This window comes from Lichenostomus cassidix, unplaced genomic scaffold (genome assembly GCF_008360975.1).
Source record: "Lichenostomus cassidix isolate B80296 unplaced genomic scaffold, HeHo_3.0 HiC_scaffold_34, whole genome shotgun sequence".
NCBI lineage: Eukaryota > Metazoa > Chordata > Aves > Passeriformes > Meliphagidae > Lichenostomus > Lichenostomus cassidix.
Window position 1 is genome coordinate 1,488,432 of NW_028147431.1, and position 18,536 is coordinate 1,506,967.

Here is an 18,536-nt window from a genome sequence, read left to right on the forward strand (position 1 = left end):
ATATAAATAGTGTGTAAATATAATAATTTAAAGGTTTTCTTAGGTAGAAATAGATGTAAAAATTGATATATTTTGGATGGAAATGGTATGTAAATAAATAGGAATAAATAAAATGGTTTTTAGGTGTAAATAGATGCAAAAATGGACAGATTTTGTATGTAAATAAGGATAAATAATTTAATTTAATTTAATTTAATTTAATAAGTACGTAAGTAAAGATAAATAATTTAAATACGTAAATAAATAGAAATAATTTAAAGGGTTTTTTAAGGTGTAAATAGAAGTAAAAATTGATAAATTTTGGGTGGAAAAGGTATGTAAATAAATAGAAATAAATAAAAAGTTTTTTAGGTGCAAATAGATGCAAAAATAGATTTTGTATGTAAATAAGGATAAAAAATTTAATTTAATTTAATTTAAATGCGTAAATAAATAGAAATGATTTAAAGGTTTTTTTAAGGTGTAAATAGATGTAAAAATAGATAAATTTTGGGTGTAAATAGGATGTAAATAATATGTAAATAAATAGTACATAAATAAATAGGTTTTTTAGGTGTAAATAGGTGTAAAAATAGATAAATTTTGTTTATAAGTATTATGTAAATTTAAAGAGCCCAAAATCGCCCTTTTTCCACCCAAATCATCAGCTGAAAAAAGGGGAAGTGATTAAAAAAAAAATATGACTATTGCGGTTTTTTAAATTTTTTATTATTTTTTTTAATTTTTAGGTGGAAATAGATAAATTTTGCATGTAAATAGTATATAAGTTAATATAAATAATTTAAAGTTTCGTGTGTAAAGTTATGTAAATAAATAGTATGTAAATAAGGATAAATAATTTCAATTTAAAGGGCCCAAAATCGCCCTTTTCCCACCCAAATCGTCAGCCGAAAAACAGGGAAGTGATATATATAAAATAAAATAAAATGAAATAAAATGAAATAAAATAAAATAAAATAAAATAAAATAAAATAAAATAAAATAAAATATATGTAATATAGTAATCTTGAAGGTTTTAATATATTTTATGTATTTTTTATATTATATAGATTACATATCATATGCTTATACATATCTTGATACTTGGAAAATATTTATGCATTTTTTTAATAAATATAAAACAACATATTATATTTATTACATATATTTATTACATATATTTATTACATATATTACATATAAGTACATATATTACATATAAATACATTTATTACATATAAATACTTATATTAATATGTAATATAGTAATTTAGTAATATAGTAATATATTATATATTATTTAGAAGTGTATTTTGTAAAGATACAAAATAGGAATAAATAATGAATACAACAAAAATATGCAAAATGTGTTGCAATATGTGAAATAACATCTATAGGTATAAAAATTATAATATAAAAATATAAAATATAAAATGGAAAAATATAAATATAAAATATAAAATATGAAATGTAAAATATAAAATATAAAAATATAAAATAGAAAATATTAAATAGAAAATATCGTGTATATAATTTATAATATATAATATACAATATATAATACATAATATATGATATATAATATATAATATACAATATATAATACATAATATATAATATATAATATATAATATATAATATATAATATATAATGTATAATGTATAATATACAATATATAATACATAATATATAATATATAATATATAATATATTATATATTATATATTATATATTATATATTATATATTATATATTATATATTATATATTATATATTATATATAATATAAAAATGGTATCCCAAATATATTGGAATAAACTAACATATAATAAATGTAATTTTATACAGCTAGTTACAAACACTATTATTTAATAATACTTCTATTAATATTAAATACACAATATAATATAGAATAGTGTGATATACTATAATATATCACATACAATAACACATTAAAATATTCAATATATTATACTAAACATAATAAAAAGAACAGATTTAAAAAATCTATAAACAAACATTATTCATAAAAATAACTCAAACAATAAACAGCAAATGGTAACAACTTATTAACCATATTAACCAGCAAACCCCTTTCAATAATTCCTCTGTATGATATCAATTTTGGGACAATTTTGGGACAATTTTTTGACAATTTTGGCACAATTTTGGCACAATTTTGGGACAATTTTGGCACAATTTTGGCACAATTTTGGCACAATTTTGGGACAATTTTGGCACAATTTTGGCACAATTTTGGGACAATTTTGGCACAATTTTGGGACAATTTTGGGACAATTTTGGCACAATTTTGGGACAATTTTGGGGCAATTTTGGCACAATTTGGGGCAATTTTGGGACAATTTTGGCACAATTTTGGGACAATTTTGGCACAATTTTGGCACAATTTTGGGGCAATTTCCCCAAATTCCGTTTTCCCCGCAGGTTTTTCGAGGACAGAACCACGTGGGACATCGACAGGCAGTTCCTGTGGGGAGCTGGGCTGCTCATCAGCCCCGTGCTGGAGCCGGTGAGAGAATCCCAAAAATCCAGAAAAACCCCGGAAATCCCAAAAATTACCCCAAAATCCGGGAATTCCACCCCAAACCGTTCCGTTCCAGGGCGTTTCCGCGGTTCGCGCTTACCTGCCCGACGCGCGCTGGTTTGACTTCTACACCGTGAGTTCCCCGAAATCTCCTTTTTCCCCAAAAAAGGGAATCGATGTGGAATTGGGATAATCGGTGATTGGGTTGATGTTGGCGGGAAAAGTTTAATTATGAATGTTTAATTGTTTAATTGGATTTTTCCAATGGTGGTGAGCTGGGGGTGTAGTTCCTGCCCTGTCCGGGAGGGGGCGATAGTGATTGGGAAAAAAATTGTGTTAATTTCTGTTAATTTCTGTCAGTTTTTAGTAATTTTTTGTAAATTTTTTTGAATTTTTTTTGAATTTTTTTGAATTTTTTTGGTAAATTTTTTGGTAATTTTTGAAGATTTTCATACTTTTTAGTAATTTTTTCGTAAATTTCTGGCAATTTTTGTAAATTTCTGGCAATTTTTGTAAATTTCTGGCAATTTTTGTAAATTTCTGTGTGTCGTAAATTTGTGACAATCTCTGTCAGTTTTTAGTAATTTTTGTCGTTTTGTGGTAATTTTTTGGTAAGTTTAATAATTTTTGTACCTGGCTGCTAGTTTGTGTAAATTTGAGTATATTATTGTAAATTTGTGTGACTTTCTGACAACTTTTACAGTTTATAGCAAATTGTTTTGAATTTGTGGGAATTTCGGTCCGATTTTGTCCATTTGAAGTCATTTTTGGGTAATTTTTGGTAATTTTTATGATTTTCTTGTAATTTTTGCAATTTTAAAAGATTTTTAATAAATTTTTGTAAATATCTGACAACTTTTGAAATTTCCATGTATTGTTGTCAATTTCTGTCAATTTCTGTCAAATTTTGGTAAACTTTTTGTAATTTTTTTGTAATTTTTTGTAATTTTTTTGTAATTTTTTTATAGTTTTCTTGTAAATTTAGTAAATTTTTGTAGATTTCTGGCAATTTCTTTAAATTTCCATGTATTTGTCAGGTTTTGCTAATTTTTGGTGATTTTTTTGGGGTAATTTTTTGTAATTTAATTTTTTTTGTATTTTTTGGCAATTTTTGTAATTTTGCCAAATTTTGTAATTTTGCCAAAATTTACAGTTTTTGTAAATTTTCATACATTTCAGTAAACTTTTGTAAATTTCTGCAAATTTCTGTCAAATTTTGTCCATTTTTAATAATTTCTTGTAATTTTTTGCCACATTTTCGAAATTTTCTCGTAACTTTTGCAATTTTCTTCCAACCTTCGCAATTCTAAAAAATTTTAGTAAATTTTTGTAAATTTCTGACAATTTCCGTTTATCATTGCAAATTCCTGTCATTTCCCTTCCATTTTTCTCCGTTTTTAGTCAATTTTTGGGGTTTTTTTCTACATTCCTGTAAATTTTTAAAACCTTTCACCATTTTTTTGGTCCAATTTTCGGTCCAATTTTTGGTCCAATTTTTGGTCCAATTTTTAGCCGAATTTCTCATCCAATTTTTGGTCCATTTTTTGGTCCAATTTTTTGTCCAATTTTTGGTCCATTTTTTGGGTCCAATTTTTGGTCCAATTTTTGATTCATTTTTTTGGTCCAATTTTTGGTCCAATTTTTTGTACATTTTTCGTCCAATTTTTCGTCCATTTTTTCATCCATTTTTTTGGTCCAATTTTTGATCCATTTTTTCGTCCATTTTTTGGTCCCATTTTTGGTCCAATTTTTCATCCAATTTTTGGTCCAATTTTGGGTCAAATTTTTGCTACATTTTTTTGGTCCAATTTTTGGTCCAATTTTTCATCCAATTTCTCATCCAATTTTGGGGTTCATTTTTTAGCCCAATTTTTGATTCATTTTTTTGGTCCAATTTTTGGTCCAATTTTTGGTCCAATTTTTGGTCCAATTTTTGATCCAATTTTTCGTCTATTTTTTCGTCCATTTTTTGGTCCAATTTTTGGTCCAATTTTTGGTCCAATTTTTGGTCCATTTTTTGGTCCAATTTTTGGTCCAATTTTTCATCCATTTTTTCGTCCATTTTTTGGTCCAATTTTTGGTCCAATTTTTGGTCCAATTTTGGTCCATTTTTTTGGTACATTTTTCAGTCCAATTTTTGGTCCAATTTTTGGTCCAATTTTTGGTCCAATTTTTGGTCCAACTTTTGGTCCAATTTTTGGTCCAATTTCTCATCCAATTTTCGGTCCAATTTTTGGGTCCAATTTTTGGTCCAATTTTTGGTCCAATTTTTGGTCCATTTTTTCGTCCATTTTTTCGTCCATTTTTTGGTCCAATTTTTCGTCCAATTTTTGGTCCAATTTTTGGTCCAATTTTTGGTCCAATTTCTCATCCAATTTCTCATCCAATTTTTGGTCCAATTTTTTGGTCCAATTTTTGGTCCAATTTTTGGTCCAATTTTTGGTCCAATTTTGGGTCCAATTTTTGATCCAATTTTTCGTCTATTTTTTCGTCCATTTTTTGGTCCAATTTTTGGTCCAATTTTTGGTCCAATTTTTGATCCATTTTTTCGTCCATTTTTTGGTCCAATTTTTGGTACATTTTTTTGGTCCAATTTTTGGTACATTTTTTGATCCAATTTTTGGTACGTTTTTTTGGTCCAATTTTTTGGGTCCAATTTTTTGTCCAATTTTTGGTCCAATTTTTGGTCCAATTTTTGGTCCAATTTTTTGTCCAATTTTTGGTCCAATTTTTGGTCCATTTTTTGGTCCAATTTTTGGTCCAATTTTTGGGTCCAATTTTGGTTCAATTTTTTGGTCCAATTTTTTGTCCATTTTTTCGTCCAATTTTTCGTCCAATTTCTCATCCAATTTTTTGTCCAATTTTTGTTCCATTTTTCAGTCCATTTTTCAGTCCAATTTTTGGTCCATTTTTCAGTCCAATTTTTCATCCAATTTCTCATCCAATTTTTGGTCCAATTTTTGCTACTTTTTTTTTTTACAAATTTTTTTCTATAAACTTTTTTTGGGTTTTTCGGTAATATTTATGTCAAACTTCGGTAACTTTTTGTAAATTTCCCGTTTTCGGCGTCGGCAGGGCGCGGAGGTGCGATGGCGGCGGGAGTTCTGGAACTTTCTGTAAATTTCCCATTTTCGGTGTCCTTAGGGCGCGGAGGTGCGATGGCGGCGGGAGTTCCAGAACTTTCCGGCGCCGCTCGGCCACATCAACGTCCATGTGCGCGGAGGTCACATCGTCCCGCAGCAGCTGCCGGCCAACAACACCAGCTTCAGGTCACAATTCCACAGCGTTTGGGGTTTTTGGGGGAAAAATGGGAATTTTGGGGTGTTTCGTGCGGCTGGTGGGGATGTGGAGTTCTGTGGGGTGAGAGAAATGAAAATAAATGAAATAAAATATATCGTAAATGCCATAAATGTCATAAATAAAATGAAATAAAATAAAATAAAATAAATAAATGAAATAAAATAAAATAAAGTAAATGAAATAAAATAAAATATATCCTACATATCATAAATGTCATAAATAAAATAAAATAAAATAAATAAAATAAATGAAATAAAATAAAATATATCCTAAATACCATAAATGTCATAAATAAAATAAAATAAAATAAATTAAATAAATGAAATAAAATAAAACAAATAAAGTAAATGAAATAAAATAAAATATATCCTAAATACCATAAATGTCATAAATAAAATAAAATAAAATAAATTAAATAAATGAAATAAAATAAAATATATCCTAAATGCCATAAATGTCATAAATAAAATAAAATAAAATAAAATAAATAAAATAAATGAAATAAAATAAAATAAAATGTGTTTTTTTATCCTAAATACCATAAATATCATAAATAAAATAAAATAAAACGAATAAAATAAATGAAATAATAAAATATATCCTAAATGCCATAAATGTCATAAATAAAATAAAATAAAATAAATAAAGTTGAAATAAAATATTTTTTTTTTAAATAAATAAATAAATGAAATAAAATAAAATATATCCTAAATGCCATAAATGTCATAAATAAAATAAAATAAAATAAAATAAATAAAATAAATGAAATAAAACAAAATATATCAAATACCATAAATGTCATAAATAAAATAAAATAAAATAAAGTAAAATAAATGAAATAAAATAAAATATATCCTAAATGCCATAAATGTCATAAATAAAATAAAATAAAATAAATATAATAATATAATAATAAATAAATATAAATAAATAAATAAATATACAAATATATAAATATACAAATATATAAATATATAAATATATAGATATATAGATATATAGATATATAGACATATAGATATATATAAAAATATAGATATATATAAAAAAATATAAATAAGAATGTATAAACGTGTAGAAACACAAAGAAAAATATCCATTTTACCTACGAATTAAAATCCTCCATATTTTCATCCACTCCCAACCAGCTCCACAAACCCAACAAAAATCAATATATATTAACAAAAAAACAATAAAATCCATAAAATTAACAATTAACAAATTCCCAAATCCACCCCAAACCACTCCCCAAATCCCACTAAAATCAGAAACCCTCCGGATATATTTCCCCAAATCCCATTTTCCCAATTCCCACCCAAAATCCCCCAAATCCCCTAAATTTTGGCTCCAAAATCCCCAAAATTCGGTTTATTTTCCAGCCGCAGGAATGCTCTGCTGCTGACGGTGGCTCTGAACGATTCCCTGCAGGCGACAGGAAACCTCTACTGGGACGACGGAGAGAGCATCGGTGAGCCTCGGCTGCGCTTCATTAATTAGTCGTTAATTAGTCGTTAATTAGTCAGTAATTAGTCATTAATTAGTCCTTAATCAGGCATTAATTGGTCGTTAATTAGTCATTAATGCGTCGTTAATTAGTCGTTAATTAGTCGTTAATTAGTCGTTATTTAGTCGTCGTTAATTAGTCGTTAATTAGTCCTTAATTAGTCCTTCATTAGTCCTTCATTAGTCCTTCATTAGTCCTTCATTAGTCATTAAATAGTCATTAAATAGTCGTTAGTCATTAATTAGTCGTTACTTAGTCGTTAATTAATCCTTAATTAGGCATTAATTAGTCACTAATTAGTCGTTAATTAGTCATTATTTAGTCGTTAATTAGTCGTTAATTAATCGTTAATTAGTCGTTAATTAGTCATTAATTAGACGTTAATTAGTCACTAATTAGTCGTTAATTAGTCGTTAATTAGTCATTGATTAGTCAGTAATTAGTCGTTAATTAGTCGTTAATTAGTCGTTAAGTAGTCGTTAATTAGTCATTGATTAGTCGTTAATTAGTCGTTAATTAGTCACTAATTAGTCATTAACTACTCGTTAATTAGTCGTTAATTAGTCATTAATTAGCCGTTAATTAGCCGTTATTTAGTCCTTAATTAGTCACTATTTAGTCACTAATTAGTCATTAATTAGTCATTAATTAGTACTTAATTAGTCATTAATTAGTCGTTATCTAGTCCTTAATTAGTCATTAATTTGTAGTTAATTTGTAGTTAATTAGTAATTAATTAGTCATTTATTAGTCATTTAGTAGTCATTAATTAGTCACTAATTAGTTCCTAATTAGTCATTAATTAGCCGTTAATTAGCCGTTATTAGTCCTTAATTAGTCATTAATTAGTCATTAATTGGTCGTTAATTAGGCATTATTTAGTCGTTAATTAGTCATTAATTAGTCCTTAATTAGTCCTTAATTAGGCACTAATTACTCACTAATTAGTCAATAATTAGTCGTTAATTAGTCGTTAATTAGCCATTATTAGTAGTTAATTCGTCATTAATTAGTCATTAATTAGTAATTAATTGGTCATTAATTAGACCTTAATTAGTCGTTAATTAGTCATCACTTAGTCGTTAATTAGTCGTTAATTAGTCGTTAATTAGTCGTTAATTAGCCTTAGCATTGGGTTCATTCATTAACCAAACCGGCGATAAATGGTGACGTTTTTTGGTGGTTTTTTTGGGTTTTTTTTGGGTCGCAAAGTCGTTCAAATCGAATTTTTGGGGATTTTCTGAGGCGACGAATGGAATTGGGGAGGAAAAAAAAAAACGGGAAATTGGGGAGAGAGAAAGGAATTGGGGAAATTTGGGAAATTTGGGGAAAATTGGGGAATTTGGGGAAATTTGGGGAAAATTGGGAAGAATTTGGGAAATACGGGAGAAATTGGGGAATTTAGGACAATTTGGGGAATTTGGGAGAAATTGGGAGAAAACGGGAAATTGGGGAGAGAGAAAGAAATTGGGGAAATTTGGGGAAATTTGGGGAATTTGGGAGAAATTGGGGAATTTGGGAAATTTGGGGAAAATTGGGGAATTTGGGAAATTTGGGAGAAATTGGGAAAAAATGGGAAATTGGGGAGAGAGAAAGAAATTGGGGAAATTTGGGGAATTTGGGAGAAATTGAGGAATTTGGGAAATTTGGGGAAAATTGGGGAATTTGGGAGAAATTGGGAACATTTAGGAAATTGGGGAATTTGGGGGTTTAAAGGGATTTTTTGGGGGATTTTGGGGGAGTGAAGAGTTGAGGTTTGTTAATGAACTAAAATGCAAATTAGAGGAAATTAGGGGAAAAAATTGCAAATTAATGGTTTAATTATTGTTGAGATTCGTTAATGAAGATAAAATGCAAATTAAGGGAAATTAGGAGGAAAAAATTGCAATTTAATGGTTTAATTATAGTTGAGGTTTGTTAATGAAATAAAATGCAAATTAAGGGAAATTAGGAGGAAAAATTGCAACTTAATGGTTTAATTATAGTTGAGATTTGTTAATGAAGTAAAATGCAAATTAGAGGAAATTAAGAGGAAAAATTGCAAATTATTGGTTTAATTATAGTTGAGATTTGTTAATGAAGTAAAATGTAAATTAGGGGAAATTAGGAGGAAAAATTGCAATTTAATGGTTTAATTATAGTTGAGATTCGTTAATGAAATAAAATGCAAATTAGGGGAAATTAGGAGGAAAAAATTGCAACTTAATTGTTTAATTATAGTTGAGATTCGTTAATGAAATAAAATGCAAATTAGGGGAAATTAGGAGGAAAAAATGCAAATTATTGGTTTAATTATGGTTGAGATTCGTTAATGAAGTAAAATGTAAATTAAGGGAAATTAGGAGGAAAAAATTGCAACTTAATGGTTTAATTATAGTTAAGTTTGTTGATTAAAGTTGCGATAATTAAATTAATAAAAACTTCTTAATTATTCATTAAGTCAAATGGTGCAACTTAATTTAATCAAAATGTCAATTAATTAATAAAAGCATTTTACAGTGAAATGATGAAATATTTTTATTTAATTTTAATTTGATTTTGCTATTTATATTTTTTTTATCTTGTATTTTTTTCTATTTATTGTTATTTTTATTTACAATTGTTTTATTTTTATGGCATTAGGATGTTAATTACATTAATTTTTACTTTATTCGTTACTTTTGAAATGATTTTCTGATCGATTCTTATTTTTCAGGTTTCATGGTTTTTTTATTTATTTCAATTTTATTATTTCTTAAATATGTATTTGATTTTATTTGGTCTTTCGAATTTATTTTTATTCTAATATTCTTTTTTTATTTTCTTTTTAATATTTATTTTACCAATTTTCCTTTTTATTGACTAATTTTTAATCCATTTATCATTATTTTTGTGTAATAATTTATGTTTTAATATTTATTTTAATCTTTATTTTTATTTTATTGTTTATCTGTTATTTTACTTTTATTTTGATTTTGATTTTGTGCTTTTTAATTTTTTTAATTTGAATTTTACTTTTAATTTTCACTCTTTTGAAAAATGAATCTTCATTTTTATTTTAGTCTTTACTCTTTCATCTGTATATTTTTAATTTTAATTATTTCATTTCTTAAATTTCAATTTTAATTCTTTAATTTTTCAGGTTTTATTTTCTATTTGGAACTTTTTCATTATGAATATTTTTTATTTTATTATGAATTTTTTGCTATAAAATTTTTATTATGAAATAAAGAGTTTTCATAATTCTTTATTTGATAACCTTTATTTTATCTTTGTTCTTCTATCGATTTGGATTTTGACATTTTTCTCTCCAATTTTAATTTTAATTTTAATTTCAATTTTTACTTCACTTTTAATTTTAATTTTTCTTTCCAATTTTAATTTTAATTTTGATTTTAGTTTTTGTTTTAATTTTTCTTTCCAATTTTAATTTTTTAATGTTAATTTTAATTTTAATTTTTCTTTTTAATTTTAATTTCGATTTAACTTTAGTTTTAGTTTTAATTTTTCTTTCCAATTTTAATTTTATTTTTCACTTTAATTTTTATTTTAATTTTTCTTTTTAATTTTAATTTCAATTTTGACTTTAGTTTTAGTTTTAATTTTTCTTTCCAATTTCAATTTCAATTTCAATTATAGTTTTAATTTTAATTATGATTTTTAATTTTAATTTTAATTTTAATTTTAATTTTTTTCCCCAATTTTAATTTTAATTATACTTTTAATTTTAATTTTTCATTTTCATTTTTCTTTTTTCCCCCAAGTTTAATTTTAATTTTGGTTTTAATTTTCTTCCAACTTTAATTTTAACGTTAATTTTTCTTTTCTTTTCTCTCTTTTTCTTTTCTTTTTCTTTTCTTTTCTTTTTCTTTTTCTTTTTCTTTTTCTTTTCTTTTCTTTTTCTTTTCTTTTTATTTTAATTTTAATTACCTTTTTAGTATTATTTTTAATTTTTCTTTCCAATTTCAATTTTAATTTTAATCATCGTTTTAATTTGAATTTTGATTTTAAATTTTCATTTTAATTTTACCTTTAGTATTATTTTTAATTTTTTTCTTTCCAATTTCAATTTTAATTTTAATTTTAATTATAGTTTTAATTTTAATTTTGATTTTAAATTTTAATTTTAACTTTACTTTCAGTTTTATTTTTTTCTTTCCAATTTCAATTTTAATTTTAATCATCGTTTTAATTTGAATTTTGATTTTAAATTTTAATTTTAATTTTACCTTTAGTATTATTTTTAATTTTTTTCTTTCCAATTTCAATTTTAATTTTAATCATCGTTTTAATTTGAATTTTGATTTTCAATTTTAATTTTAATTTTAACTTTACTTTCAGTTTTATTTTTTTCTTTCCAATTCCAATTTTAATTTTAATCATCGTTTTAATTTTAATTTTGATTTTAAATTTTAATTTTAACTTTAGTTTCAGTTTTTTTTTTTCTTTCCAATTTCAATTTTAATTTTAATCATCGTTTTAATTTGAATTTTTGATTTTAAATTTTAATTTTAATTTTTAACTTTAGTTTCAGTTTTATTTTTTTCTTTCCAATTCCAATTTAAATTTTAATCATAGTTTTAATTTGAATTTTGATTTTAAATTTTAATTTTAATTTTAACTTTAGTTTCAGTTTTATTTTTTTCTTTCCAATTTCAATTTTAATTTTAATCATCGTTTTAATTTTACTTTTGATATTAAATTTTAATTTTAATTTTAATTTTAACTTTAGTTTCAGTTTTATATTTTCTTTCCAATTCCAATTCCAATTTTAATTCTAGTGTGAAATTTAATTTTAAATTTTCATTTTAGTTTTTAATTAATTTTCATTTTAATTTTAATTTAATTTAATTTCTCATCAGACACCTTTGAGAAAGGCGAATTCCTGCTGATGTCCTTCACTGCCACCTCGGTGAGTCCCAAACCCAATTTGAACCAAAATTGTCATTTTTCACCTCTTTTTTCCTCCTTTCCTCCTCTTCTAGCCCTTTAAAATCTGCTTTTTGTCCTTTTAAAATATTTTAAAAATAATTTTTAATTCACTTTAATTAATTTTCCTCCTGTTTTAATCCCATTTTAGTCTTTTTCATCATCTTTTTTGCCTTAAAACCTTTTTTTTTGGTCCTTTTTTGTGCTGATTTAGTCCTTTTAATCCTCTTTTATTCCTTTTCCATCCCTTTTTAATCCATTTCATTCTTTTTGAGGTTTTTTAATCCAATTTTAGCAATTTTCCATCCTGTTTTGGTCATTTTTTTATCCTTTTTTAGTCCTGATTTAGTCCTTTTAAATAGTTTTTTTTGGTCTTTTAAAAAAATATTTTAAAAATAATTTTAACCCAATTTTGATCATTTTCCCTCCTGTTTTAATCCCTTTTTAGTGTTTTTCTTGGTGTTTTATTCCCTTAAAAACTCTTTGGATTTTCATGAATCCCATTTGAGTTAATTTCATCCTCTTTTAGTCATTTTTATCCAATTTCAGTGATTTTTCACTTCGTTTTTGTAATTTTTTTCCTCCTGTTTACTCCCTTTACACCATTTTAATATTTTTAATAATAAATATTTTTAATCCACTTTCTCCTTTTTCATTCTTTTCTAATCCTTTTTTTATCCTTTTAAACTCGATTTTAATCGTTTTTCATCCCTTTTTAGTCATTTTTCCTCCTGATTTTGTTCTTTTCCTCCAATTTTAATTCTTTTCATCCCATTTTAGTCCTTTAAAAATGATTTTCCATCCATTTTATTCCATTTTCATCCTTTTTCATCTCTTTTAATTTTTTTTACACTGTTTTAATTATTTTAAATCTGATTTAGTCTTTTTTTTAAATCCGGTTCTCATCCTTTCAAATCCAATTTTAAACCTTTTAAATCTGGCTTTAAACCCTTTAAAATCATTTAAAAATCCCTTTTAAATATTTTTTAAAACCTTTTCAATCTTTTTTTTAAAAAAATTTAAATCCTTTTTTAATTATATTTTAATTAAATCCTACAAAATTCCCATCAGGACGGAATTTTTAGTATTTTTAGTAATTTTTTTTTTACTGTTTTTCAACACCTTTGATTTGTAGAGGAAATTCCACTGGAAAAAAGGTGGGAAATTGATAAAACTCAAACCCCTGGAATTTTGGGGGAAATGAGTAAAAATCTGAGAGAAATTATTGATTTAAAATAACAATTAAAAAAGGGAAAGGAAAAGGGAAAAGCAAAAAAAAGGAAAAACAAGAAAAAAAAAAGAGAGAGAAAAAGAGAAAAGGAAAAGGAAAAAAGAAGAAATTTAAAAAAGCAAAAGGAAAAACAAGAAAAAAGAAAGAAAAAGAAAAAGAAGAAAAGGAAAAAAAATGAAGGAAAAAAGGAAAAAAGGAAGGAAAAGGAAAAGGAAAAGGAAAAGGAAAAGGAAAAGGAAAAGGAAAAGGAAAAGGAAAAGGAAAAGGAAAAGGAAAAGGAAAAGGAAAAGGAAAAGGAAAAGGAAAAGAAAAAGGAAAAGGAAAAGGAAAAGGAAAAGAAGAAAAAGAAAAAGAAAAAGAAAAAGAAAAAGAAAAAGAAAAAGAAAAAAAGGAAAAGGAAAAGGAAGAAAAAAGGAAAATGGAAAAGAAAAAGGAGGAGAAAGAAAAGGAAAAGGAAAAGGAAAAGGAAAAGGAAAAAAGAAAAAGAAGAAAAAAGAAAAAATAAGAAAAAATAAGAAAAAATAAGAAAAAATAAGAAAAAAAGAATAAAGAATAAAAAAGAAAAAAGAAAAAAGGAAAAAGGAAAAGGAAAAACTATAAAAGGGAAAAAAGAAGAAAAATAGAAAAAAAGGGAAAAAAGAAGAAAAATAGAAAAAAAAACGAAAAAGAAAAAGAAATAAGAAAAGAATAAAAGAAAAAAAAAGCAGAAAAAAGAAGGAAAAAAAGGAAATAAGGGAAAAAAAGGATGAAAAAAATTTAAAAAAATTAGGGAAAAAAAAAGGTGAAAAAAATTTTAAAAAATTAGGGAAAAAAAGGGTGAAAAAAATTTTAAAAAATTAAAAACTCCCAACTGGGTGCAAACAGCTGAATTCCTTTTGGGACAATTCGGGCAAACCAAACTGAACCCATTTGTTCATTTTGGTTCTACAAAACCCCGAAATGTTATTAATTTTGTAAAATTTCTCCTCCCGCCAGCGCTCTCTGGAGCTGCAGGCTCTGCACGATGGGTACCGTGACCCGAATGACCTGAAATTCACCCAAATCAGCGTCCTGGGCTTGGCGGGGAGCGTCCGGCGGGTGACGGTGAGCCGGCAGGGCCAGCAGGTCACCTCCGCGCACCGCGTCACCCACGACAGCCAGACACAGGTGACGTCCCAGCTTTGGGGGTTCCGAATGAAAAAGGGGCTGAGATTTGGCTGAAATTGGGGTTTTTTTGGAGAAAAATGATGGGAATTGATGAGTGGAATTGGGTTCATGTGGAGATCGAAAATAGCTCTTCGGATGGAATGTGGGGAATAATGGGGATTTTAATAGCAAAATAATTATATGTAATGGGAAATAATTAATAGAGAGATATGAAAAGAATAGAATAGCAAAAGTAATTATACATAATGGGAAATAATTAATAGAATAAAATAATTCTATTCATTTAATTCATTCTATTAAATGAATAGAATAGCAAAAGTAATTATATGTAATGGGAAATAATTAATAGATATAAAATGAATAGAATAGCAAAAGTAATTATATGTAATGGGAAATAATTAATAGATATGAAATGAATAGAAGAGCAAAAGTAATTATATGTAATGGGAAATAATTAATAGAGAGATATGAAAAGAATAGAATAGCAAAAGTAATTATATGTAATGGGAAATAATTAATAGGTATGAAATGAATAGAAGAGCAAAAGTAATTATATGTAATGGGAAATAATTAATAGAGAGAGATATAAAATGAATAGAATAGCAAAAGTAATTATATGTAATGGGAAATAATTAATAGAGAGATATAAAATGAATAGAATAGCAAAAGTAATTATATGTAATGGGAAATAATTAATAGATATGAAATGAATAGAAGAGCAAAAGTAATTATATGTAATGGGAAATAATTAATAGATATGAAAAGAATAGAATAGCAAAAGTAATTATATGTAATGGGAAATAATTAATAGAGAGATATGAAATGAATAGAAGAGCAAAAGTAATTATATGTAATGGGAAATAATTAATAGAGAGATATAAAATGAATAGAATGATAAGCAAAATACACATCATAAAAATATAGACAATAATAATTAAAATATATACAATATATTATCTGATATAATGATTTATTAATTATATATTAATTAATATATACTCTAGGGAAAATTATATTTTGCTGTATGTATTTTTATAGAATGTAGAATATAGAATATAGAATATAGAATATAGAATATAGAATATAGAATATAGAATATCGAATATTGAAATCAAATATAGAATATCAATATGTGTAATTATGTATAAATACATAAAATATGCATAATTTTTTCAAATGGGATATATATTCATATATAAAAAAGATGTAATGATAAATAATGTGATATAAAATAGTAATAGGTGTAATAGAAATGTAATTACATATCACAGTATATATTAGATAATTTATAATTAATATAAAATATGATTTATTATGTATTTTAATATGTATAATACATATTATACATGTATATTATGAAGTTATATATAAATTTATTAAAATATTTATCATTAAATGAATACATTATTATGCATTATATGTATTTTTTTAGCATGTAATTAATTGGATAATATTCTAGATATACAACATATATAGTATAAAATTAAATATATTTTATATATTTCATTACATATTATATATATAATGAAATGGATAAATTTTTCTCATATATAATACATAAGAAATTTATAATATATATAATATATATTTTGTATATTTCTGATATATAAAACAATATATAATGTATAATGAATATGTATAATATATAATATATAATATATAATATAATTCTTATAATATATTCTATATTTTTCTTAATATATAATGAATGTATATAAATACATATAATAGATGTTATATAATGTGATATATAATATGTATTAAATAGATATAAATTGTAGAAAAATACACATAAAATACATATTAGATATAAATACACAATGCATGATTAATATATATTATTATGCATAATTACACAAAATAATATAAAATAAATAACATTACATAAACTCAGATATAATAGATAATGTTAAATATTTGAAATATATTGATTTATTAAATAGATTATAGATATAAATTATGTAAAATATAAAAGGACATTATTATATATAAAATAGATATAAAATATATAATGTGACAAATAGCACCAATATATGCAAATGATATAAAAATTATATTATAGCATTATAATTGCAACTGGGATATATATAAATTTATATATACAAAATTATATGTAGTAAGTTTAATATATAGTTTATCAAATGTTTTATAGAATATATAGTAGCATCTATAAAATCCATATAATGTGATACAAAGGGCAATATTCTATATACAGAAAGATATATAATATTTATTACATAATATATACTATTATTATATAATTAAACATATAATATATAAATTATATAATAGTAAATTATATATATTTTATATGTATAGTATTTCATATATATAGTATTTTATATATGTAAAAATATAATATAATGTAATATAGTATAATATAATACAATATAATATAATATAGTATAATATAATATAATATAATATAATATAATATAATATAATATAATATAATATAATATAACATATTTCTATATTTATATAATACCTATAATGTATTTCATATCTATAATATTTAACATATGTAAAATATCATATATTTTACAAAATAAAAACAATCACGTAAATGAAGCAAAATCTACAGCAGCACAACAGAAAGTCCCAAAACCTCCTGGAATTAACCCAAAATTCCACAACTGATGTAAAATCCCGCGGGAATCCCCTGAGTCAGCCAGAGTCATTTTTGATTAATTAATTAATTTTTCCCCAAAGGTGCTGAAAATCACCCAGCTGGAGCTGGAGTTGGGCAAGAACTACACCCTGCAATGGGTCTGAAAACCCCGAAAACGGCGCCGCACCAAAAATTGGAATTTTCTCACCTCCAGAAATTATTTCCTGCTTTTTCTGCCTCTTTGGCTCCATAAAATAACTTTCATTATGGCTTTAAAAATGTGTAAAAAGTAATTTGCTGTTAATATATTAAGCATTAATTTATTCCGCATTAATTTATTCCGCATTAATTTATTTAGGAAGTTGCTGTTCCACCCTCGTTACGTGGAATTTGCCCATTTTTAATGATTTTTGCTCTTCCCTTCAACTCCATATTTAGAACTGGGAATTTCCACGGGAAATGAGGCCATTTGGCGATTTTTGCACGATAAATAATTTCAGATTTCGGTAACTTCGATGCAAATATCAAGTGATAAATCCACCCAAATTCCTCTTCCGGCCTCATTTTGATGGTGGAGAAGGAATTAATTGCAGTACTAATGAACCTTTTTTTTTTTTTTTAATTAATAATTCCTATTAAATTGGTAATTCCAACCCCTGTGTGTTTATTTGAGGCGATAAAAAGGGGAGAAGTGCCTGAGGGATAATTAAATCGGGAGAGGGAAAAGGGGAGATGGGAGTGAGGGATTGACCTCATGGAAGGACCTGGAGAACTTCCTGACCCCATGGAAAGGATCTGGAGAACTTCCTGACCCCATGGAAGAGACCTGGAACAGTTCTTGAACCCATGGAATGGGACCTAGAGCAGTTCCTGACCCCATGGAAAGGATCTGGAGAACTTCCTGACCCCATGGAAAGGACCTGGAACAGTTCCTGAAGGGCTGACCCCATGGAAGGAGCTGAAGTAGTTGCTGACCCCATGGAAAGCTCCTGGAGAAGTTCCTGATCCCATGAAGGGACTTGGAGCAATTCCTGAAGGATTGACCCCATGGAAGGAGCTGGAGTAGTTGTTGACCCCATGGAAAGGATCTGGAGAACCTTCCTGACCCCATGGAAAGGATCTAGAGAAGTTCCTGAGGGATTGACCCCATGGAAAGGACCTGGAGAATTTCCTGACCCCATGGAAAGGATCTGGAGAACTTCCTGACCCCATGGAAGAGACCTGGAGCACTTCTTGAACCCATGGAATGGGACCTAGAGCAGTTCCTGACCCCATGGAAAGGACCTGGAGTGGTTCCTGACCCCATGGAAA

General features: G+C 25.5%; 1 protein-coding gene across 1 annotated transcript in view; it reads left to right on the forward strand.

Moving 5' to 3' along the window:
* Positions 1-17,812, forward strand: part of LOC146423102 (maltase-glucoamylase-like) — a 205,763-nt gene extending 187,951 nt beyond the window's left edge. Inside the window, exons 44-49 of the mRNA XM_085045072.1 lie at positions 2,602-2,658; positions 5,670-5,794; positions 7,205-7,293; positions 12,171-12,220; positions 14,444-14,614; positions 17,327-17,812. Of these exons, the coding sequence (XP_084901198.1) occupies positions 2,602-2,658; positions 5,670-5,794; positions 7,205-7,293; positions 12,171-12,220; positions 14,444-14,614; positions 17,327-17,389 (555 nt within the window). The 3' untranslated portion in view covers positions 17,390-17,812. The remainder of the gene's footprint in view (positions 1-2,601; positions 2,659-5,669; positions 5,795-7,204; positions 7,294-12,170; positions 12,221-14,443; positions 14,615-17,326) is intronic.
* The last annotated feature ends 724 nt before the right edge of the window (positions 17,813-18,536 follow it).